The sequence below is a fragment of the Nannobrachium achirus genome (genome assembly GCF_963921795.1).
Source record: "Nannobrachium achirus genome assembly, chromosome: 17".
Taxonomy (NCBI): Eukaryota; Metazoa; Chordata; class Actinopteri; order Myctophiformes; family Myctophidae; genus Nannobrachium; species Nannobrachium achirus.
Window position 1 is genome coordinate 28,276,343 of NC_137824.1, and position 25,032 is coordinate 28,301,374.

Consider the following 25,032-nt stretch of genomic DNA (forward strand, 5'->3'; position numbering starts at 1 on the left):
CCACAAACAGTTTTCATGATAAAATAATAATAATTAAAAAAGAAAATAGTACAATAAATAGTAGAGTGAATAAAACCAGACAAGGTACAGTGCCCAGCTCTCAATGTTAGAAAAACAGGTTAGCAACAGGTTTAGCAGTGAACTACTGCAGTGCGACATTTAATGCTGCAGCACAATGATAGAAACCAGAGGGAATCGGTTTAGAAACAGATAAACAAGCCGCACAACTCCGAGGACAGATTTTGTTATGCAGTGCGGCAACTTGCACAGGTAATACTCCATTACAAGGGGGAAAACACCACAAGTCTGCAGAGTAATTGAATCCAACTCTGGAACATGAGTTAAATGGATTATATGAGTTTGCCTGTCTTTGAGAGACATACACTTTCTAAATGTCATGTGGATGGAAGGGGCCACTTAAGACAAACCCAAGTTACTGTAAGAGTAACTGGACGCCAGAGTACATGGAATGTACTGTGTTTTAGTCTACCACGGACTTCTTGGATTCTCAAGCCCTGTGGCTATAACATAGGCACATACATGAAGCACAGGCCGGCACGCTGCAAGAAAAAAAGAACATGATATAAGAGAACCATGGCTTTTGTTACTGGCACAGTTCTGCTTGCTTATGTAGTATCGCATATCAATTCTTAGTTTCAGAGATACTGGTTGCAGGGATACCAAGAATGTGTTTACATAGAAATTTGTCGGGAGCAGAGTGGGGACTTGGATATCACCGCAGGTGCAGGAGCTCACCTGTACTATGAAGCTGCAGCAGCAACACTGCAGCAGCAACACTGAGCTCATGTTACGCACACAATGTACTGTATCACCTTATCACATTTTCACTTTAGTGAACATGGAGGTTCTTGGTCTGCAAAATGCCTCAAGTCATGAACGCAGCGTGCGATTTCCTTGAAATTTTGCACGCACGTTCCCACAAGGTCGAGGAACAAATGCCACCCTTTTCACATTGGCCTGTTATAGCGCCAACGGCAGGTCAACTTTTTCAAAACACATTTTTGGAACAAAATGTCTAAAATCATGAATGCAGCGTCCGATTGCCGTTAAAGGCAGAAGAAGACATGCCACCCTTTTCACATTGGCCAATTATTGCGCCATCAGGAGGCCACAATGACCTACCTGGCTTGGCGGAAGAGCACTGCTTCAAGTTGATCATGTTTTCATCTATGTATAATCACAGCTGGACTCCTGAACCAAAGCAAACCAATGACTGAGGCACTGTAAACTCAAGTAAATTCCCAATTCCCAAAGTGTTGCCCAGTTTGTACATTTTGTTGCCTTTCGATCACAACGCTCCTTGGAAAGCTTTCATCATTCGTTTTTCACAACAGCATGCATACTTGGTTATAACTCTGTTCTACATCACCAGAGATGCCCAGATGACTCACTGAAGCACGTGAAATCCTAATGTTTATGGAGAGTTGACACCTTGACCCTCCCTCAGCACACACCAGCATGCTCCACACAAACATCCACCTAGTAACCTGTTATTGCCAAGATGAATCTCCAGATGCACCAGTTGGAGTGACTGTTTGTACACTGGTCAGGAACCACACATACTGTACATGTACTCCTACTGGATGAAGATCTTATACCCCAGAGGAGTCTTTAACCCAGCAAAGACCTTTCCTGCTGTCAGTACCAATAAAGCAACAAGAGCTCTTCTCTGTGAGAAGCGCAAAACTATTTTGTATGTGAACGATACTGTACATTCTGGTATTTACCCTAAGCTTAGTTGCTACAAGTGATCTTTTCTAAATTGTCTGTCTACAGCTGTCAGTGAAATACACTTATTTAACCTGCCAAAGAAAAGAAGATCACTCTGTGCTCAGATTAGAGGAGGTATACTGACACTTTATAGCCTATTGAACGTTGAAACAGGTCATTATTGTATGTTGAAAATTGAATCTACAAATGTGTGATCTCAATGAAATAGAAAATGAGTATAATTTTGTTCTGTATTGTCCCTTTTATTGGAGAGTCAGAGAAGAGTTGTTTAATAATATTATCTATGCTCATATGTTGGATATCAGTGACTCAGTATATTAAAACAAATATTGTAACTTTGTCTGAAAAGGTGTCGTATAATCCCATGAGGGATGGGCCACGAGGTGGCATGACACTTAAATAAAATCATTCATTCATTCTTAATCTACAGTAGATGTATACTGTATAAATGTACTTATTTCAATGACCCATGATATTAAAGCAGTTACTAGTACCATATAACACCCAGCTCACCTTTCTATATACTGTACTGTATACACACATGCACAGTATATAAATTATATACTGTAGATATAATCCTGCCATCCTCCTCACCTGTGCAATGGAATAGTCAGAGGAGTTGGCTGCCTGCAGGCCCTCATTGCCAGAGATCCCCACGCCAACATGAGCTGTCTGGATCATGCCGACATCGTTGGCACCGTCACCAATGGCCAGTGTAATCACCTTTACCTGCTTCTTCACCATCTCCACCACCTCTGACTTCTGAAGAGGAGAGACTCTACAAGAGAGCAGACACACATGGAAACACTGAGACGTTATTTGAAGGATATCTGGTTACATTTCACTTTACTATGGTCTTGTTCCAGCGTATTAGCCTGCATCAATGAGTTGGAAAGGCATGGATTTATCCTTCAGTATCAATATCCGTACTGTGTGGGAGGGAAGGGAATTAAAACAGTCAAACTTAAATGAACAACACAACTCACTCTTACAGTGCATTGCATATTTCTTTATTTGAGAAGGTACCTACTCTGGTGTATTAACCATTTAAACCCTTTATATATTTTCAATGACTTTGGTCCCTTCCTGTTTAACATATTACCAGTAAGACTCCCTAATCGGGAGATAAGCGACCATCAGGTCGCATACACAAACTTTAGAAGTTAGTAGCCAATCAGGAGGGAATATGGGAAATGGGACAGATCCATGTTGATGACATGACTTTAGAGATACTGCGTACCGCTTTGCGTGATTTTAGGGCAAAATCTGTGTCAAAAGCAGTGTCCCCAAATGTATGCGCATGTATAAAGTGAATGGCAAATTGAGTGGCAAAGTGAGTTTAACGCCGTTTAATGCAATCAGATAGGGCTTTTCTGTTTAAATGTATGGGCTGTCAAGGCCAGAAAGTAGTTTTTTGCCACTCAGTAGGTGTTCCCGCATAACTTCCTGGTATGATGATGATGTCACACGCATACCCTCTATAGGTGACATTTCTTTTTTGTGTGAACATGACTACACAGTAATAGATGAGAAATCAAATTGTATACTTATTAGAAGGTTCCAACAGCATAATGTACCACTGCTTGCATATAAGGAAGGATCCCTGCACTGCCTATTGTATTGGAATCTGAATCACTAATGTTTTGGATTTTGATTTGGTGATGTTAACGCAGAGACATATTGATAACTTAGCAACATATACATCAACTTGTTGCACAAAGAGCAACAACACACATACGGTATGTACAACCTGCCACAGATATAATTCTGGACAGCAAGACAATACAGCTACACATATCATGGACCCGGAGGCAGGATACATTTAAATCAATTTTCTCACAGGAAAATCTATTTCAGACTTTCCCCCTATTGAGCAAATTGAGGTGCACATAGAAAAGCAGTTATTCGTAGCGAGTCATGAGATCAGCGTTATTGCAAAGCCCAAAGCTCTTCCTCTGCCTCATACACCAGAGCCAGGGGCGTCACAAGGGGTAGGAAAGTGGGACTGAGTTACTAGGGCCCAAGGTGGAGGGGCCCTAGTAACTTTATCTATTGAAAAATAGCAGATATACAAGCTCACAGCGCGGCACCGAGTGCCGCGCTGCGAGCTTGTAGATCTGCTATTTTTGAAAAGTCGTGAAAATGTGTGCAAATCTTTGAATATATGTATTTTTTAAGCGAACATTTGTAACTCAAATTTTGCTTCTGGGGGGTCCCTGGAACTCAATATTTTGAGATGGGGTTCCGTGGCCAAATACATACCATTTTGGGGGTCCTTCACATGAAAAGGTTTGAGCTCCACTGACATGGAAACATAGGTTTCTTGCACACATTTTCAATTTTTTTCAAAAATAGCAGATCTACAAGCTCGCAGCGCGGCACTCGGTGCCGCGCTGTGAGCTTGTATATCTGCTATTTTTCATTAGTTAACATTCATGGGGGGCCCACAGTGAATCCTTGTACCCAGGGCCCAGAATTTGGTGTGACGCCCCTGACCAGAGCACAGGGGTTGAGGCCGGCCCGGCAGACAGTCAGGCGTGCCAACAACAGTGTGTGCACATACAACTGCTGCCTCCGGGTAGGTGGATGACACTCAACACTGAACACGGGGGGCAGGGGCGTCACAAGGGGGGGTTGGGGAGTGGAACTGAGTTACTAGGGCCCAAGGTGGAGGGAGGGGCCTTAATTATTTATACTTTAGATATTGAAAAATAGCAGATATACAATTTCACAGCGCGGCTGCGAGCTTGTAGATCTGCCATTTTTTTAAAAGTCGTGAAAATGTGTGCAAATCTTTGAAAATATGTATTTTGAGATGGGGGTCCGTGGCCAAATACATTTTGGGGGCCCTTCACATAAACAAGTTTGAGGACTGACATATAGAGAGACATATAGAAGGATTTGAAATATTCAAAGACACATTTTCACAATAAAAAAAATAACTAGCAGATCTACAAGCTCGCAGCGCGGCACAGACGAGCTTGTATATCCACTATTTTTCAATAGTTAAAGCACAAAACAATGCCTCCACCCAATAATTCCACCCCCTATGAAGAACATTCATGGGGGGGCCCGCAGTGAATCCTTGTACCCAGGGCCCAGAATTTGGTGCGACACCCCTGACGATGGGTGCCTTCTGTGAAATATTCTCTTCAGGCATAACCCAAAGCTATTTATCTCATTTTCTGGAGGGTAATTGCAGATGACATACGTTTCCCCCCCCCTTCCCTTGTCTGGTACTCTCTCCCTCCCCGTAGGCCCCTGTCTGACCAACTTAACCTCCCTGACTGGGCCCATGAAGTTGATCCAGTCAATGTGTGATGGATTTGGAAACGTCCTCCTACTCCTCCATTTTATGTATTTGAACATTTTGGAGGAAAAAAGAAAAATGAGAAAGTGAGCAGTTCACTCCTACAATTCTTCCCCCACCCCCCTCCTCTCTTTCATTATTGAGATTACAGTATGAAAGCCGAGAAGGAAACAGCACAGGGGAGCCACAGGAGAGAAGCAGGATTCAGTACTATAGGCCAGGAAACAGGCAGGATGATGTGGGTCTTTTACCACTAGGCCATCACAGGACTTCACAATGTATTTTCTTTCTCTGCCTCAGTGACAGCAAGCCTCAGGGCCTCCTGCAACACAGCTTCCTATCCACAGGGTGGGTTAGGTAGAGTACAGCACTGCTTCTCAAAGTGGAGTCCGGGGAGCCCCAGGGGTCCTTGAGGGAGTTCCAGGAGGGGCCCCAACTAAATGAAAGTTAGGGACCAAATAAATGGACCATTATTGCGACCGTAAGGTCGCAGTTTAGTTGCGACCGTCAGGGAGCAGTTTACTATGAAAACCTCCACCGGCCGTCCGTCGGTCGGTCGGTCGGTCGGTCGGTCACACGTCACACGTCACACCTTTGCCCTGCTCATATCTCCGCATCAGTATATAGGGCTTGTTTGTTTATTGTATGACATCACGCCACATCATCAGCTGTGGACTCTGTGATGTCATCGTATCGCATCAGTATATAGGGCTTGTTTGTTTATTGTATGACATCACGCCACATCATCAGCTGTGGACTCTGTGATGTCATCGTATCGCATCAGTATATAGGGCTTGTTTGTTTATTGTATGACATCACGCCACATCATCAGCTGTGGACTCTGTGATGTCATCGTATCTCCATATATGGCCATCTCCGTATATGGAGATATAAGTCGTCCATGCCCAAGTATGGGCTGGTGAGGTCAGACTTTGTGTGATGCGTAGGTTATCTCCATATATGGAGATTCAACATTCCAGGCAATGCTCTCTTCCCTGGTGAGAATTGCCCCTTTATATAGGGCTTGTTTGTGTATTGTATGACATCACGCCACATCATCAGCTGTGGACTCTGTGATGTCATCGTATCTCCATATATGGCCATCTCCGTATATGGAGATATAAGTCGTCCATGCCCAAGTATGGGCTGGTGAGGTCAGACTTTGTGTGATGCGTAGGTTATCTCCATATATGGAGATTCAACATTCCAGGTGTAACTATGGCTACCCGTATGACGTGAGAGGTGGAGGTTGTGATATTTGTGGAGATAAGCGACCAACGGTCGCTTATCTCCCGATTAGGGAGTCTTACTGGTTGCGACCGTCAGGGAGCAGTTTACTATGAAAACCTCCACCGGCCGTCGGTCGGTCGGTCGGTCGGTCACACGTCACACCTTTGCCCTGCTCATATCTCCGCATCAGTATATAGGGCTTGTTTGTTTATTGTATGACATCACGCCACATCATCAGCTGTGGACTCTGTGATGTCATCGTATCTCCATATATGGCCATCTCCGTATATGGAGATATAAGTCGTCCATGCCCAAGTATGGGCTGGTGAGGTCAGACTTTGTGTGATGCGTAGGTTATCTCCATATATGGAGATTCAACATTCCAGGCAATGCTCTCTTCCCTGGTGTACGTTGCTGTGGCAACAGTCAGTTGTTGCTGGTATATATGTATACGTGTAACGCCTGATACTGTGGTGATGTCAGATACTCAGAGCAGGGATCTTCATATATGGGCATAAAAGGGATTCTGTTAGGGATCTCCATATATGGGCATAAAGGGATTAGTGATGTCAGTTACTCAGAGCAGGGATCTCCATATATGGGCATAAAAGGGATTCAGTCAGATACTCAGAGCAGGGATCTCCATATATGGGCATAAAAGGGATTCTGTTAGGGATCTCCATATATGGGCATAAAAGGGATTAGTGATGTCAGATACTCAGAGCAGGGATCTCCATATATGGGCATAAAAGGGATTCTGTTAGGGATCTCCATGTATGGGCATAAAAGGGATTAGTGATGTCAGATACTCAGAGCAGGGATCTCCATATATGGGCATAAAAGGGATTCAGTCAGATACTCAGAGCAGGGATCTCCATATATGGGCATAAAAGGGATTCTGTTAGGGATCTCCATCCATATATGGGCATAAAAGGGATTGTATCCCAGGACTGTGTGATGTCATCATATCTCCATATATGGAGACATAAGTTGCTCATGCCCAAATATGGGCTGGTGAGGTCAGACTTAGTGTGATGCGTAGGTTATCTCCATATATGGAGATTTAACTTCAATGAGTATATAAGACCGGCATTATCTACCGACAGCTGCTATAAGCCAACCCTGGCGATAAGGTCTGAGTCGAAGAAATGCTTCTTTCCTGGCAAGAATTGCCCCTTTATACTGTAGGGCTCGTTTGGGTATTGTATGACATCACGCCACATCACCACATCATCACATCATCGGCTCCATATATGGAGATTCAACTTCAATGAGTAACCATGGCAAACTGTCAACTGCCCGTATGTCTTGATAATTGGGTAAACAGTTGGTTAGTAGGGTAAACCTTCAATGATTTTGACATCTTGTTACTAATCTGTCGGTAGATAATGCCGGTCTTATATAATGGTCATTTGTGTACGGTGTGATGTCATACTGATGTCAGCAGTGTGACAGGAGATAAGCGACCAATGGTCGCTTATCTCCCGATTAGGGAGTCTTACTGGTATCAAAACCTCCACCGGCCGTCCGTCCGTCGGTCGGTCGGTCGGTCGGTCGGTCACACGTCACACGTCACACCTTTGCCCTGCTCATATCTGGGCTCGTTTGTGTATTGTATGACATCACGCCACATCATCGGCTGAGGACTGTGTGATGTCATCCTATCTCCATATATGGAGACATAAGTTGCTCATGCCCAAATATGGGCTGGTGAGGTCAGACTTAGTGTGATGCGTAGGTTATCTCCATATATGGAGATTCAACTTTAATGAGTAACCATGGCAAATCACACCGTACACAAATGACCCTTATATAAGACCGGCATTATCTACCGACAGCTGCTATAAGCCAACCCTGGCGATAAGGTCTGAGTCGAAGAAATGCTTCTTTCCTGGTATAAGACCGGCATTGTCTGTCGTACATTTCGGTCAATTCCAGTGGGGATGCCATTGAAAAGTTAATCTAGTTGTACAAAGTAATCAAAGAATGGGTTGACTGGTAGGCTGGTTGACTGCTTTATCTGTGGAGAGTGTATGTCACTGAGAGTCCTTTTATAGCGATTGAAATCATGATGAGGTCACGATGAGTCATCTATGCCCAAATATAGATTTCTAGGTCAGATGGCCCATGGAGTTTGTGATGTCAAACCTAGCAACAAACCTGATGTCAGACCTGAAGTATCCTTTTATACCCATATATGGAGATACAGAGATCTCCATATATGGGCATATTAGAAAGCCCATATATGGGCATATACGGATGACATCAGGGATATCCATATATGGGCATAAAAGGGACAAGGGCTTACAGTTAAGAGATCTCCATATATGGGCATATCAGAAAGCCCATATATGTTCATATACTGATGACATCAGGAATATCCATATATGGGCATAAAAGGGACAAGGACTTACAGTTAAGAGATCTCCGGGCATAAAGGGACAAGGACTGTTACAGTAGATATAGAGATGTCCATATATGGGCATAAATGAACAAGGACTGACAAACACTGAGATCTCCATATAACCTATGGGAATATAAGGGACGAGGACAATGCGTAGCATTGTGAGCTTGTAGACCTATTTTCTAAATATTGTTGTACATTAAAAACTTGAAATGGGTCGTTCTGCATAGTACTTGGGATTTGTTGATGTAAATGTTCACATAGAGTGTAATAATTGGTAAAACAAACTTTTGGCCATGGTCGCTTATCTCCCGATTAGGGAGTCTTACTGGTGGGTATGTAACTCTGAGAGTGGATTCCAAATGGACCCTAACGGCTAACGGGTCCTTTTGGTTCCATTTGTTTGGGGTCTCCGAGATAGAAATGTCATTATGGGGTGTCCGGTGGCCTACTGGTCAAGGCGCATACCACATAGGCACCGTCACATAGGCATGGTTGCCGCGGCGTCGACGGTTTGATTCCCGATCTGGACGACCTTTGCCGCGTGTCACTCCCCATCTCTCTCCCCATTTCCTGTCAGCCCAAAAGAATACATTTAAAAATAGAAATGTCATTATGGGGGTCCGTAGCCTAATGCATGTGAAACTGCGGGTCTTGAAATGAAAATGGTTGGGAAGAATCACTGCTAGAGATGTAAATATCTTCTCTTATGAGGGGGTTCCTGGCATCTCTTTTCAAATGGGGGTCCGTGTGGCTCATAAGTGTCAATGTGGGGGTCCTTGACAGGAACATGTTTGAGAACCACTGGAGTACAGTACAGCCTCTCCTCAAGAAATGGTGGTCGCTGCACAGACTGGATGTCTGTCAACCTTCTCAAGTTGGACGATTCCAACGCAACGGTTTATGGTCATGTTCTCATGGTTAAAACATTTAGGCCTAGAATTATTGAATGCTTTAACCAGTGAAAAATAGCAGATATACAAGCTCACAGCGCGGCACCGAGTGCCGCGCTGCAAGCTTGTAGATCTGCTATTTTTGAAAAAGTCGTGAAAATGTGTGCAAATCTTTGAATATATGTATTTTCAAAGCGAACGTTTGTAACTCAAATTTTGCTTCCGGGTGGTCCCTGGAACTAGATATTTTGAGATGGGGGTCCGTGGCCAAATAAATATCATTTTGGGGGTCCTTCAAATGAAAAGGTTTGAGCACCACTGACATAGCAGTCTCTCAAGAACACACTAACTGAGCTCCATTTAAGTGAAAAGGACCTTTTCTTTGACGATGGCGAGCCAGATTGCTGACAGAGAAACAGGTTTTTCAAAAAATCTTAGAAGGATTCAAAAGACACTTATAGAATGGGTCAAAATTCTAATTTTCACGATTCTTCAAAAATAGCAGATCTACAAGCTCACAGCGCGGCACTCGGTGCCGCGCTGTGAGCTTGTATATCTGCTATTTTCCAATAGTTAAAGCATAAAATAATGATACACAATATAGTGTACCCGTTCTGAATGGGTTTTAAACAGACCTCATTCATTGGCTCAGGTCTGCCAGTGAGCAAAGAGTGAGTGACAGGACCAAGGACGGCAGGTACAGCAAAACACTTATGTCATGCATTGAGTCATGGCGGTGGCACCTGGAAGTTTGTTATTGTTTGAAGAACATGGCACAGACTTCTGGGGCCCAGACCTCGTCATGGTCGCTTGAGCAAAAAAGTGTTTACTGTATGTAGCGTTGGGGTGGTCAACATCGTGCACCTTCAGAATTTTAATAATGGATGGATGTTTTTATTTGTATTTGACTGTCTTATACAGTATATTGCTGCCATAAAACCCATAATGTGCTGAACAAAATTGCTTAATTTCAAATGATGTTTTAAATAGCTTTTAATAGTGACCTAGTTTGCTTCTGCGATGCACTCATACTAGAATTAATAGTTATTATTGTGAGTCAACACTAGCTAAATCGGTTATTGATAAAGGAACCAATACAGAAGGCAACTCTTCCTCTCTGATCCAGTCCTCTTTTCAAGTAGTGTTTTTCATGCTGGAAAAAAACTTTTTTTTCCCTAACTCCCAGATTTTTTAATGCCCATAAAATGAATGCCCCCTTTTTGACAAAAATGTGAATGATTCCAACCTTAGAGTTTCTGAGCCAAAATGTAATACGGCAGCCCATTCATAGGCCTAGAGCAAGTCATTTGTCAATCATTAGGCTACAGTTAGCTAGTGCCTTCTAGTGTGCGTAGATACATGTTCTCTACATGATTTTATTCAAATTTCCATCTTTAACTTAAGTTAATTTATCTTTAACTCAAGTTTATTAGAAAAACACAATTTTAAGCCCCACACACAAATCTAAAAACAACAACTTATGATCCAGACTTTGAAGCCTAGTCCTGTACATCTATACCCCCCTCCCCTCCCCTCCATGTATTTGTTGGAGACAAGACATGACCTGGTGGATTGTCTCTTGTAACTTTGAAATGATTTAAACAGAAATGCATAATATAGTTTCACAGATTCCTCTGACCAACCCTTACCTGCAGCAAATGACTGCTTTACAGGACAGCGCCAGGTCCAGGAAGTACTGTCGTGCTCCAAACGTGAGGGCGTATTTGAGGGTCTTGCCATCGATGATGAGGGCGAAGTCATTTTCCTTGTAGAGGGCATCTCCCAGCATGCCACAGTGGTAACTGAGGGTCTCCCGTGTTCCCTGTATCAATAGACAAGTTTAGGGTGTTATTGAGTGTGTATTTATGAACTATATGTTATGGTAGTGTTTCTCAAACTTTCACATTTTGAGGTCGTCCCTTAACTCTGACAGTGTATCAATGGTACCAAATGGACCCGTTGGTTCCATGTGTACACTGTCAGAGTTACAGACTTGTATGGGTCAATTTAGACCCCCCTAAAGGAACCCACAGTCCCTGGAATCCACTTTGAGAACCTCTGGGTTATTATATAATAATGGAATTAAGCCATAACCATCTTTGATATTTTCAAGCTTTCAGTCTTCTTCTATATCAAATGCCTTAGTGCAGGAATACCACCCTGTTCTTCTTAAAGCTATACTGTGTACGTTGCTCAACTAGTGGTCAGTAGCAGTAGAGCAAACCGCGGTCGCGTCTGCTTTTTTCTGCCGTTTTTCACCGCGGACCGGGCATTCAGACCACCGCGTCCGCCTCGCCTCGCCGAGACCTATCCATAGAGGTCTTTCGTGTCCCTCTACGAGCCTCGGTTGGGGAGTTACATGCTAGACTCCTAGCCCAGTGTAAACACTGCAGTGTACTTCCTGAAGAGCTCAGCAGTGTATGATCTGGGCTTTGATTGGCCGGTAGGGAGACACGTGTACAGAATGATGCATATGACGTAATTTTGCCGGGAAAAACAGCCCCGGTCACGGCCACCAGGGCTCAGTAGAACACATATAAAGAAAAGGCTTTGGGAGCTGAAATTAACAGAGTGGGGGTTCTAAAACTTTAGCGATTTAACCCCTTCTAAGCCACGGGGAGCCCCTTAATGTTAAAACCGTACTATATCGCACATCCCCCCAGGGACTCTCAGCCACGTCGTACATTCCCGGACTTTGTCTTTAAAACCGGAATAAAAGCTTTTGATCCGAAAATCGGCGATCGTCTAACCTTCCCTAGTCACCACTCGTGCACTGATAGCTCATGCAGACTGTGCATGAAGCAGAGGTGACGTCAGCGCCTCTCCTTCTCCAAGGCTACTCCCAGCCATCCGTTTGCTGTCTGCACACTCGAGCTCCTACAGCAGCCATGCTTGGGGCTATGCTAGCGAAACTTTTCAGTTCTGTTCTTCAGTCACACATGGACTATTTGCGGGGACATTTACGTGAAAGGATCGCGCACGCGAAACGCACGGGGACATCGACGATCGGCCAAAACCCCCATTCTATCCCAACGGAAATCGAGAAAATCATGGTGAGTTACTGGCCTGGGGAAAAAAAAAAAAGAAAAAACAGCGGCGCTGTTCAAGATGGAGGGGCTGCGGGGTCATGTTTATAAACATAATATTATGTCTCAGATCACAATACAATAATAGAAATTTCACGGCTAATCTACCAACCACCATTCTATTTCGGACGTCAAGGTGTTAATAGTTAGGACAATTTTAAGATATGTTTTATAAAAAAAGTTACATAGTATAACTTTAACATTATGGAAAGGTTTATTTGTGTTTTAGAGTCAATTCAGATTCGCTAGAGATAACAAAGCATCTCACAATGATGGAATATAAGAAAATACAAAGAAGACATAACATACACAGGAGTCATGCTCCATTTGGACCAGTTTGATGGTTCATTAAAATAATAACTTCATAATTTATGATGCCTCAAAAGCACGGCAATTATACCTTTGGGCTGCACCATAATTTAATTCCCCAGATGAATTCCTGTGCATTGCCCACTTTGAATTGAATGAAGTGGGCCCAGGAATAAACCCGTGGGTTCATTGAAACCGGATGCTTTTAATCACCCCTGATGTGAAAAATATGGTTCCTAAACCATTCTTTTGTCTTCAGCTATTGTTTTCACTGTTGACAGATTTTGTCAGTCACAAAACTTTACAGGTAGGTAGTTGAGATCACAATAGGCTAAGTACAAAGCGAGGGCACTGGACGCAACATAAGGTTTTCAGTAAACTGTTTAGACATTTGCATTTGCAATTGGCCACAGGTCTTTATGTATTCCACAATGTGTGGCACACAATTATAGACAGATGATACAGTCCATTACTGTATATATATCAATCCATTCTCAGAGGTCCAGTTGTTTATTAGTCTTTAAAATCAACAGGGGCTGTTAAAGAGATAAGGCTGGTCTTTACTACAGAATAGCAGCTGTCCATGTTTTCCCCCCGGATAAATGAGTTGAAGTTCATCATATGATACGAATGGCCCTCATTCAGCAGTTAGATCATATTTATATATTTAAATACAGCTGTGATGACAAGTGATGATGAGAAGCTATAAATATGAGTATGAGAACGGGATTAAGCCCCAAACCAAGGCCCAAAACCAGCATCCTTCCTCGCATCAGCACAGCCTGGGATAACCGGAAGGGTGAGAACAACATTTCATCCAGATGGCAATGCCTCTCTGATGATGTAAGGGCAAAATGGCCACCGTGAGAATATGGTCCATGGGCCGCTCAACAGCTCCACTAGAGCAGCAAGACGGGAGGTTAAGACCTTTCCCAAGGTCACCTCGGTGGTAGATGGTGAGGAAAAGCTGATGGTAACAAGTAACAACGAAAACTACAATCCAGATGAGTTGAACCCCAGAAGAACACAGACTTGTACAGACAGTTTGAGTGTGTACAGTACCAGCCATGTGAGTGAGCGCGCGCGTGTGTAGATTACATGTTTTGGAGAGCATTCATGTGCAATAAGCTTCTAGCGTGTGTTGGGTCTTGTAACCCAGTGGTATTGGCCCCTGAAGTTACACACCTAACATGCAAAAAAGCAGATGCTCAAAACAAGACATCATGAAATCTCGGATGACTTGATGGCCGTGAACAGGAGGCCGGGGTTGGGGGACGAGCAGGTCTTGCCCCTGTGGGGTCAGATACCTCAGAGCAGTTTGATTGTACCAACAGGACCAGGGAATCCTCTTGGTAAAACAAAGCTCTGAAACCCAAGCTTTAAGGAAATATTTGGAAAGGCAGGCTTCACATTTCACAAAGCGAGACAGAAAAACTGAGAGAAATGGCGAGTACGAAGAACAAGACAAAGAAGAGTGGAGAGGGAGACAGAGACACAGTGAGAGGCATATGAGCCATAGAGAAGTGCAGCTGTGAAGACTTCTCCACATGACTACAGCCAACCCTGATGGGGGTTGGCAAGCTGTGTGTGTGTGTGTGTGTGTGTGTGTGTGTGTGTGTGTGTGTGTGTGTGTGTGTGTGTGTGTGTGTGTGTGTGTGTGTGTGTGTGTGTGTGTGTGTGCGCGCACGCGCATGGAAAACATTTTAATTGTTTTAAAGGGGTGTATCAATATTACACAAGAGTGAAAATGAGTAAAGTACCTTCCTTACACACCGAAGAGTGTTACACACCACACATTGACATTTCTGTTTTCTCTGTATCAGAGTGATATTTACAGTGATGAGACCATTTCAAATTGAGAAAAGCTTTCAAGCCTGTTTAGAACAAAAAAAGAATGAACGACAATTACTATCTGTTGCATAATTGATGTTTGAAACTCAATTTGAAATGGTCTCTGTGTGTCAAGTGCATGCACGTGTGACTATGTCCATAGTCCTGACAATATGAAAAAAATCAGATCTACAGTACAAGCTCACATTTATTTTTTATTTTTTTTGCATTCCTGAACCAATAATTCGATGACGGTGTGGCTGCACAGTAGGAGACTTAATTGGCTGGTTATCAAATTACGTATCTTTTGTTTGACAAAATATCAGTCAAAACATCTGTAATCGGTGGCATAGGACTCTCTAAAATCGGGCTCGGCATCAGACCTAAACATCTGCCATTGGTGTGGTTCTAGTCCATATTTGGAAAGTATGTAGAGGTTTTCAGAGTGTTTAGAGTGCAATCTATCAATCGCTTATGGTGATAAGCATAGTGTGCTATAACAGCCATTTCCTCAAGTACGGGACTCATTTCCCCCATAATTTCCACTGAGGAATTTTAGCTCTAATGCTACATGTCTCCTCCTAAAGCCTCTTTGTTATGGCTATAATGGCCAGTTTAGCCCGTGTGACTCACAAGTGTTTGGTTTGGGAGAGGGTATGTGGCGTACTTTCAGGCCTCTATAAGAGCTTCCCATGAAGTCCATTGAGCTCCATTGTTGATTTAGATCTTGAGTGATATGGCCAACAGGACGAGACACTCATGATGGGGACGTAAGAAGGGGCATAATGTCATCATCTGTCTTGTGCAGGCTTAGGAGGCACACAAAGAGGCATGTCAACCTGGCTAGAGGTGAACTCAACATTTTACAGCATTCTTCGAAATACAAAGGATTTCCTTTGAATACAAAGGATGTCCCATGTTGTTGGCATGTACAAACACAAAGATTCTTCCTATCCTCCAAATTTACATTGTCGAGATGGAAATCTCACACACACACACACACACACACACACACACACACACACACACACACACACACACACACACACACACACACACACACACACACACACACACACACACACACACACACACACACACACACACACACACACACACACACAGTATTTCACATCACCTGTTGTAGAGGATCAGACATGGTCAAATGAAAATAAATAAAAGAGAAAGTGATCCCAAGAATAATGTCTACTCACCTTAAAGCTAATGTCATGGTGGCAGACTGCTGCACAATTAACTCATTTGCTGCCATTTAATACCTTTGTACTTTCATATGCCATCTGTCTCCATAGACTTCCATGTAATTCATAGTGCACGGATCATGCACACTCATGCCTAGATAATGCACCACGTGTGTCCACATTGCTCACAGCTTTCAAACAAAAAAATCCGAATGGAAATCCGTTCAGGCATTCATGAGATAGCAGCCATTATGTTTTCCTAAAATGTAAACAAAGATGGCTGCCATGTTTGAAAGATGGGGTTGCTATGGGGGTTAAACATGCAATTTCGCGATTGCTATCATGCCTACTACATTTTTTGGGGTCAAAAAGTTTTTTTGGCTCCTCGGCCATGGCAGCAAATGAGTTAATCACATTTCAAAAGCGCAACATAGTCTAATGCAGTTTCCAAAAAAACACAATATTGCAATATTTTGTATCATAGGGAGAAGTATTCATTTAGCCTTGTTACTTGTTAGTTATTTTGAGTATAAAGGACCTGCCCATGCACCCACCCACTATTATGTGTACAGTACATAATCTACTAATAATGAACAGCTCCATCATTGTCTCTTAGCATCCTTGCCTGCCCACATGACTACATTTTGCTGAGTGGACAACAAAACTTCATCAAAGAACCCAATCCTGATTTGCGGAACACTTTCACTTTGCGTCTCAAGCAGTTGGCAAGATTTAGTACAGACTGTGTTATCAAGCATTTTCAAGCCATCTAAAACGTTGTCCCGTCTTTGATAACCGTTTCAAAACACAGCAGCAAGAGGGGAAGACATGCTCCAATTACTCCCTTTCGCAACATGAGAGCCCTCCAGACTCCAAGCACCGCTGCCTGGCCCTTGTTCAATGTGCCCCCCCCCCCACTTCCAACCCCCTCCTTCCATCCCCGTCGGAGGAGAGTTTCTCTCTTCGCATTTTAACCAGCAGCCTTATGTAAGCATCTGCGTAACCACAGGAGAATGGGAGCTGACATTTCAAAGACCTGGTCCGCGTGCTTTTATGAATGCGTTGACCCAAACATTTTAACTCCACTCCATTTATCACGCTAACCGACTGGCTGACAGAGTGAAGGACGTCCATCATCAGCCCGCCACACACGCACGCACACCTCTGCCCCCTCTCCATCTACTTCACCCTGCCTTTGCCCTGCCTTCCTCCTGGTCCAAGTTGTCCAACACTCTCCTTTCTCCTGGTCCAACACTCTCCGCCCCAACTTGTGTCTCCTTCTTCTTGTGCGGCTCCCGTCCCTCGACTTCTCGTCATTAACGAGGAGAGTTTCCCCTTTCGATCCAACTGTCAACAGGCACGGCTCTACCGCTAGGGATCAAACAGACGGTTCTGCTAGATGTTTTAAAAGATGTTAAAGGCAGATTTGAGATGTATGGTTGTGTGTGCATGCGTGTGTGTGTGTGTGTGTGTGTGTGTGTGTGTGTGTGTGTGTGTGTGTGTGTGTGTGTGTGTGTGTGTGTGTGTGTGTGTGTGTGTGTTTGTGTGTGTGTGTGTGCGTGCGTGCGTGTGCGTGTATGTATGGGTCCCTGCGGCCAGTTCCTTTCCGTTTCACACCGGTTTTGTTCATCTTCATAGAATAGAGGCATGTTGTGTCCTGGCTCAGTGCCTAAAACCTTCCAGAGTCTTTTCCCTTCTCTACTACCAGACTTTCAGTGATATACAGTAGTTTTCAAACATTTATACATAATATATCTGTTCATTAAAGGTAAAACTACCTACATTCTGCAAGCCCACAGTGGCCTTTTTATCCCTGAACCAAAGTGCCTTGGTAATTGTCATTCTTCTCCAAGAAAACAACAATATTTGTGAATATTCAATTGACCATGATCTGGCTGATACGCCCACTCCCCATCATCATGCAAGTCAAGCCATAGGACAAGATGGAGATGATAGAATCCTACGGTTTGAAAGTCCTGTGAGAGAGCACCTACAATTAATCCTACTGTTTTGAACGTTTTTCATTGCATTAGATCTGACACAGTCAGGCACTTCCTCAATTCATACAGATAAAAGCAAACGGAACAACGGGACGGGCTGTCAAACGAGAAACACTGAATTTAGAAATAAAGAAAAGTTGAAAAATAAATAATGAGAAAAGTAAAATATTCAGGTTGTATATGGTCTGCACACTTGCAGCCAACCAGATAACTACGAGATGAGATTCTGATCAATCACCCAGGAAGAAAAACTTAAATTACATTCAGAAGAATGATAAACCAAAATAAAACAGCCTGTTTGTGAAATCCTCCAACCTAGCCATACAAAGAATTGGCTCTGTGCTTGGACCACTTTTCCCCCTCTACATCATATCTCTTTGCCATAAATAGCCGATCTACAAGCTCACAACAATTACACATTTCACATGAACATTTTCGCCTATAATGATGTGGCCATTACTGCCCAAAATAAGGATGCAAGTAGTATGTGAGGTGAGTCCGAGAGTATGGAGAATTGTAAGCTGCTAGTGTTGCTACTTACATCAAGTGTGTCCTCATTGATTACAAGCATGCCCATGTTCTTGGTCAGCAGTTTGCAGGAATGACCTACACAACAGAAATGGAGGGTGAAAAAACGTCAATAGACTGCAAAATCCTGCGTGTAATATACATACAATCAACAGTAAGACGCCTCAGGGCGACAAGCGACATCGGCGAGATCGCGCCATGTCTTGGCCATCTGGCCAAAGGGATTTGGTTCCCCTGGCATCACAGGGATCTCCATATATGGCAATAAAAGGGATGTGGTTCCCCTGACATCACAGTGATTATATATTGGCATTCACAGATATGGGCTAAATATTGATGACATCAGGGATCTCCATATATGGGCATAAAGGTGATTTGGTTCCCCTGGCATCACAGGGATCTCCATATATGGCAAAAAAAAGGATTTGGTTCCCATGACATCACAGTGATGTCCGAGTGTGATGTCAAAGCATTAGATTCAGTCAACAAAAAAGACAAGTTACCCAGACAGACAGAAAGACTCTCCCTTTTATGCCCATATATGGAGATCCCTGTGATTACAGGGGAACCCAAATCCCCTTTATGTCCCCTTTATGATCTACTGTAAGTGCATTGCAGGTTCGAGTCCTGTTTCCCGAAGATCTTTACTACATGTCTCTCCCCATCTCTCTCTCCCTGTTTCCTGCCCATCCCCACTGTACCTATAAATAAAAGGCAGAAAAAAACTAAAAAATAAAGAAATAATTCGGTACGGTTTTAATAGTATGTATTGTGTACAGTGATTGACAGCATGTGCAAATACACACAACAGGTGAACAGGCGAATAAACACTTTGGTCCCAGTGACCAAAATCACGCAAAGTAAGCGACTACCTGAATATTATCGCCTCTCGAATGTGAATACATTTTCAGAGTTACATTGGCATTCAAGATTTTGTAGTGTATAACAATAACCAGATAACAAGGACCAGTGGACACAACAAGATTAAAACCACTTTTTTTCTGAAATGACAGCATGTTTTTGTTGGTTTAAGGCTAAAGCAAGGAGGTGATGTCTTGAGACATGACTAATGACTCTGGTTTACTGGGGTTTGTCAGCTTCCTGTGTTTCCTGGTCAGTTACACCACTGTTTGCCTAACATGGCTCCCAGGGGAGTGACCATCTTGGCGGTCTGTTTGGGGTCACTCACAGGGTGGTAGATGCTCCCACAGGGGGGCAAAGAGAAACGTCTCGATAACTCGGGACACAAATCCACAGCCTAATCCCCTCAGCATGCAGTGTGAGAAGACTCCCATCTGTGGATGGCCACATGAATATTTGTGGGTTTCATTGATTCCCGTTCTGTTTTTGAAGAGATTTTAGTTTCTTTAAGGGGGTTTACCAGAAAAACACACATCTATGAAAGCATGGGTGGCAATTTATACGCGAGTGAAACTGAGATATGGGATTACGCAAATTCCAAAACCTATATACATACGCACGCGCACGCGCACACGCACACGCACGCACACACACACACACACACACACACACACACACACACACACACACACACACACACACACACACACACACACACACACACACACACACACACACACACACACACACACACACACACACACACACACAGGGGGATCTTGTATAAGGAAATGAGAAGGTTTCACCTCCGGAGCTCAACTCAACACCAGACCAGGTCAAGGTCTGGGCTCAGCCAGAATGTTTTCTTAGGTACCAACTTCCCCAAATGTGCCCGCACGTGTGGAAAATGTCTCTCCCAGCTCAACATTGTCTCTGCCCCTCTTCCCGCACACACGCAAACCTTCCTACCCATGTCAAGTCTTGCCACTGCCCAACAGTTTAACGTGTTTATCTTTCTTTTAAAGTTCAATTAACAGTGACCAGCGCCGTTTTTTGTTTTGTTTTCTCTTCAGGGAAAGCTGAAATTCCTGGCCCCTTTTCTGGCTCAGGCGGAACTAAACTGTTGTCCCGGAGGAGTTGGGTAATGTTTTAACAGCGACATACTAGTGTCACACAGGAACCACTGAGGTTCATAGGAACCAACAATTAAAAAGGAACAAATTGCAGGGTTCAGAGATGGTGATTAAAATGAAATCAGCCAAAGTATTCTGGTTTTAGCCGAACTTATACTATATATCACTCGCTGAAAATAACGATTTTCAAGTAAGAAATGCCACGCAATGTGTCTTGAGTTCATTTGGTGAGCGACGCAGACCTACGGCAAATAAATTAGACTTTATGCTTCCTCTATGCTGTCTCATCGTTTTCATACAATATTGTGGGCATTACGGTTTTCAGAATGGGGACTGGAATGGAAGTTGGGAGATGGGTGTAGACCAGTGTTTCCCAAACCTTTTAGCTCGAGATCCAAAGAGAAATAAGACGTTTGCCCGGGACCCAAACTAGTGAAAACAGCAGATCTACAAGCTCACAATGTGGCGCGAAGCGACGGTTGTTAGCTTGTAGTTTGTTAGCTGGTAGCTTGTAGATCAGCTATTTTCACTACTTCTTGTTTTCCAATTTAACGTATGTGGACGTCCTGAAGAAGGATGCGGGAGCTGAAAGCTCTTCGGAGCTGGCCGGGTGTATGGAGAACCGGAAAGATTGGAGACTCCGATGGAAGCTCGTCTGAGGACGACCGAGAGAGAGAATTTATGGAATTTCTTAGATTTTCATTTTCATTTATTAATGAAATTACTTAGAAAAATCATTGCTTTTTTCACAAAGATCTTAGCTTTTTTTGGAATGTTTTTTTTTTTTTTTTTATGTTTTGAAATAAAAAATAATTAGAAACAAAACATTTGAAGCAAAAATTAAGGGACCCATAAAAATGCGTCCGTGACCCACAAATGGGTCCCGACCCAGTGCTTGGGAACCAGTGGCTCTCAGTGCCGTCTCATGGTTTTCATACAGTATTGTGGGCATTAGGGCTTCCAGAATGGGGAATGGAAGGGAAGTGGGGAGAAGGGTGCAGACAGAGCAGAGACTGGACATGATGAATGGCAGGCAGGCGTAGCCAGGTCAGGTGTAGTCATGTTTGGCTTGGCAGAGGAGGAGCTGCACTGCAGTGGTTCTCAAACATTTTCACGTCAAGAACCCACAAAGTGATGTGTATTTATTTGGCCGCAGACCCCATTTTAAACGATTTTGTGCCAGGGACCCCCATTTAGTCTAGTTTGTATGAAAAGTACTGTATTAACATACAGTTAAAACTTAAAGAGGATAACACAATGACGTCCAGGACTTATTTGCATTGTGTAAAAGAAATAAAACACATTTTCAAGCTATAAACTATAAATGTAATCACAAACACAAACGGTCCTTGTTAAACGCATAAATGTCTTCAAATTCAATGTGAATTTGTCTGAAATGTCCAGGTTGTTCCATTGGGTAGCTCCAATGTATGTGAAGAGATTTTCTTAATTGTTTCAGGCTAGTGTAAACTGTGTAACATTGTATGGACCATGGTGACCTGGGCTTCCACTGGAAGCCAGTATAGCTCTCCAAAGATGGTTGTTCTCAATATTAGCTCTTTGACCAAATCCTAAAATTACCCTAATACAGTAAGTCTATTCTAAATTGATTGCAATTTGACCACGAGAGGTTTGATCAAGCTCTCAAACCAAGAGCTGCAGGCAAAGTCAAAGTGACATTATGGAATTGGCTCAAATCAACTTAACCAGAACATACGTTCTAAAGCTCCGTTCCAGTACATTGTTGGCCATTATTCTGCCATCCAGATTACCCTCTAAGATACAAGCCAAGTATTTTACTGATTACTCTTCACAGTGACCAGCATTCCCCATTTAACATACAGTATTACATTCAATGATCCTACTCAGTTTGATTTTGGAACTAAAAAGAATAGCTTCTCTTTTGCCCAGGTGCACTGACAGCAACTTTTACAGACTCTTTTCAGTTTGTTCCGCTCATCACAAGCTGCAGAGAAACGCAACGGGCACCATTCGCCAGTCGGTATCGAAAAGTGTGCCACGAACTCCGGCAATTGGGACCGTCTTTCAGCGAGGAAAATGGTAAAAAACAAAGTCAATATTGAGAGGGGGCTTTTTACAGAGCGACTCAGTCAAGCGTCGGACCTGTAAAAATACTTCCTGTGAGCGTGTGCTTCTTAGCAGCCCCTCTCACATCTGGGTATGGCGGGCACAAAGGGCTGATTCAGCCAGCCCGCAGTGGTAGGCAGCCACAAATGGAGGTCCTTCTTAATACCTATTTTTCTAGATGCTCGTTTAATAGCCCGCCTGTTTTCGAGGTCGGATTCGTTTTTGGGGAGATTTGAGCTAATCTAGCCACATCTAAGAGGCTATTAATGGCTAGGTCCTTTAAGTTAGGGCAAGACGCGCGCGCGACCGCGCGTGTGTGTGGTGGTGGGGGGGTTGATCAGCTAATGCCACGCCTCCTGCTCCAAGATAACCCCTGCAGGGCAGAAGCCCCCAGAGGACACCATATGTAAGAGGGGCCTGTTTGTGTACGTTGGGCATGTTATTTTATTTCATGTCAGTGCAGCGTGCTCGTACATCATGTTGCATTCTGAGCCAGATGTTTCTCCCCGATAAGTGTGACAGAAGCGGCCTGTCAGTAGTGTGTCTCACAGGGTGAGGAATGACTGTGGTGCAGACTGGAGTGGTTGTCAGGGGGCTGGCGTGGACTCGTCCACACCGCAGACCAACTTCACCTGCAGCTCACCATTTGGTCTTAACACCAACCGCTCTGGCAGAGCTTGGTCATGATGCAGGAATTTTGCACGGCCCGCTCTGCCAACAACTGGCTGTTGATCTGAATGTTTTCTTTTTGGTGTCCAAGTGGGGAGCAGTCACTCAATTATTGTAAGCATTTTCTTTGAGATGGATATTTTATTTAGGGTAGCGAGAGAAAGTAATGGAGGTAGTCGAGGGAAGTGTCAGGAAGGGTTCAATCCAAGACCAAGGGTGAGAATACGTGGGCCTTATATCTCATCTCATCATTGACATGAATGTTTTTTTATGCTTTTATATTTTTCAAATGTTTTCCTTTTGCATTACGATGCATTGTGAGCTTATAGATTTGCAATTTTCTCCATTTCATATTTTAGATAATATTTAATTTTGTCCATGTCGCCCTGGCAATATGGCCCTAAAAGCAGCAATTATTAGTGTTCTTCAGTGTAGGAAATGTACAAACTTTTACACAATTTATGTAGATCAGGTTTTGCCCCATCTGTGTTCACCCTACAATCTACTCTACAATATAGGTGTTTTATTAACATCGGGGGGGGGCATTTATACAATTTGCTGTGTATGAATATGATTGTTTGCTCTTGTATGTTATGTTTTTAGATTAGGATTAAGACTTTTTTGTGAAGAAACTAACTGGTTTGACCCGGTCCAAGTTAAGGGCCATTTATAGTTACGTATGGTTGATTTTGTGTACGTTTGGGGGTGAGACAGTACGTACGGTAATTGCGTTGACATTCATACTTACCGTACGGTCTCTGTGTACAGGGTTCAATAAAGCCTATATGTACATACTATATCCACTAGATGGCACCCACATGCATCTTCCCAATGAGCAAATGCTACATGCTACATACATAGCGCCTACATTGTTGACAGAGAGGTTTATAGACACCCTTGGAGGATACACTCGGATTGAACGACACTAACCATCGGCGCTAGTCACTGTGCTGTCCGGGTATAATATAAAAAGGACTGGAGAATGGATGAGCGTGGACACATGCCGTTGCGAACGCCTAGAGTGCAATCTCAATGGGGGCGCCGCCGACAGTAATGAGCCACGGTACGGTAGCCACCCAAACCGACCCAAAACCGACTAAAAACACCCCGTGCACGGGAGTGGAGAGAGACGCATTTGAGAGAGCTCAGCTGGTAGAGAGCGCTGATTAGGCTGACATGCGGGTCTGCGTCCTGGCCTGTTCACTGTTCAGCGTGTACTTGTGATTTTTTTGTTAGTTTTTTTACTTCCTCCAACGAAATGGATACAAGAAAAAAAGACGAAACATTTCTCCCTCTACTGCCCCCACGGTTGACACAAGTTCGCCACGGGTAGTTCATGTGTACGTACGTTTTTAGCGGTTTTTATCCGTCGGGTTGAGTGTTGTCCGTAAGGTTACGGAGACAATCAATTACGTCCGGACGGCCGGAGGAACCGGATTAAATCACTCTCCCCCTCCGTTTCTTGTGTATTCCTGCGGTCCTTATGTACTACTATGCATGGTACTTTATGAGGATCTTTGTGTGTACTGTGAACATACTTAACGACTTCTGTGGTGTTATCAATCAATCTCTGTCTGAATGTTTTAATAGTAGCCTTAATCTTTTTAAATGAATTTGAAATGAACAGAACTGCCCTGAATAAATTCTTATTTACACACAATGGACCGAAGTGTCAGCGAGTAAACAAGTCCCAACAACCAGTATCCTCTTACCAATATTTATGGCCGTCTCCTGCTTGTC

General features: G+C 43.4%; 1 protein-coding gene across 2 annotated transcripts in view; it reads right to left on the bottom strand.

Annotated features, from left to right (window-relative positions):
* The window catches only part of atp8a1 (ATPase phospholipid transporting 8A1), a 175,379-nt gene that overhangs the window by 50,527 nt on the left and 99,820 nt on the right, over nt 1-25,032 (bottom strand). For both annotated transcript variants that reach the window (XM_080745990.1, XM_080745989.1), the window contains 4 exons: nt 25,005-25,032; nt 18,555-18,619; nt 11,239-11,411; nt 2,347-2,530 (listed from right to left, as the gene is read on the bottom strand). The exon at nt 25,005-25,032 is cut by the window's right edge and continues 111 nt beyond it. In XM_080745990.1, coding sequence (XP_080602116.1) covers nt 2,347-2,530; nt 11,239-11,411; nt 18,555-18,619; nt 25,005-25,032 — 450 coding nt within the window. The remainder of the gene's footprint in view (nt 1-2,346; nt 2,531-11,238; nt 11,412-18,554; nt 18,620-25,004) is intronic.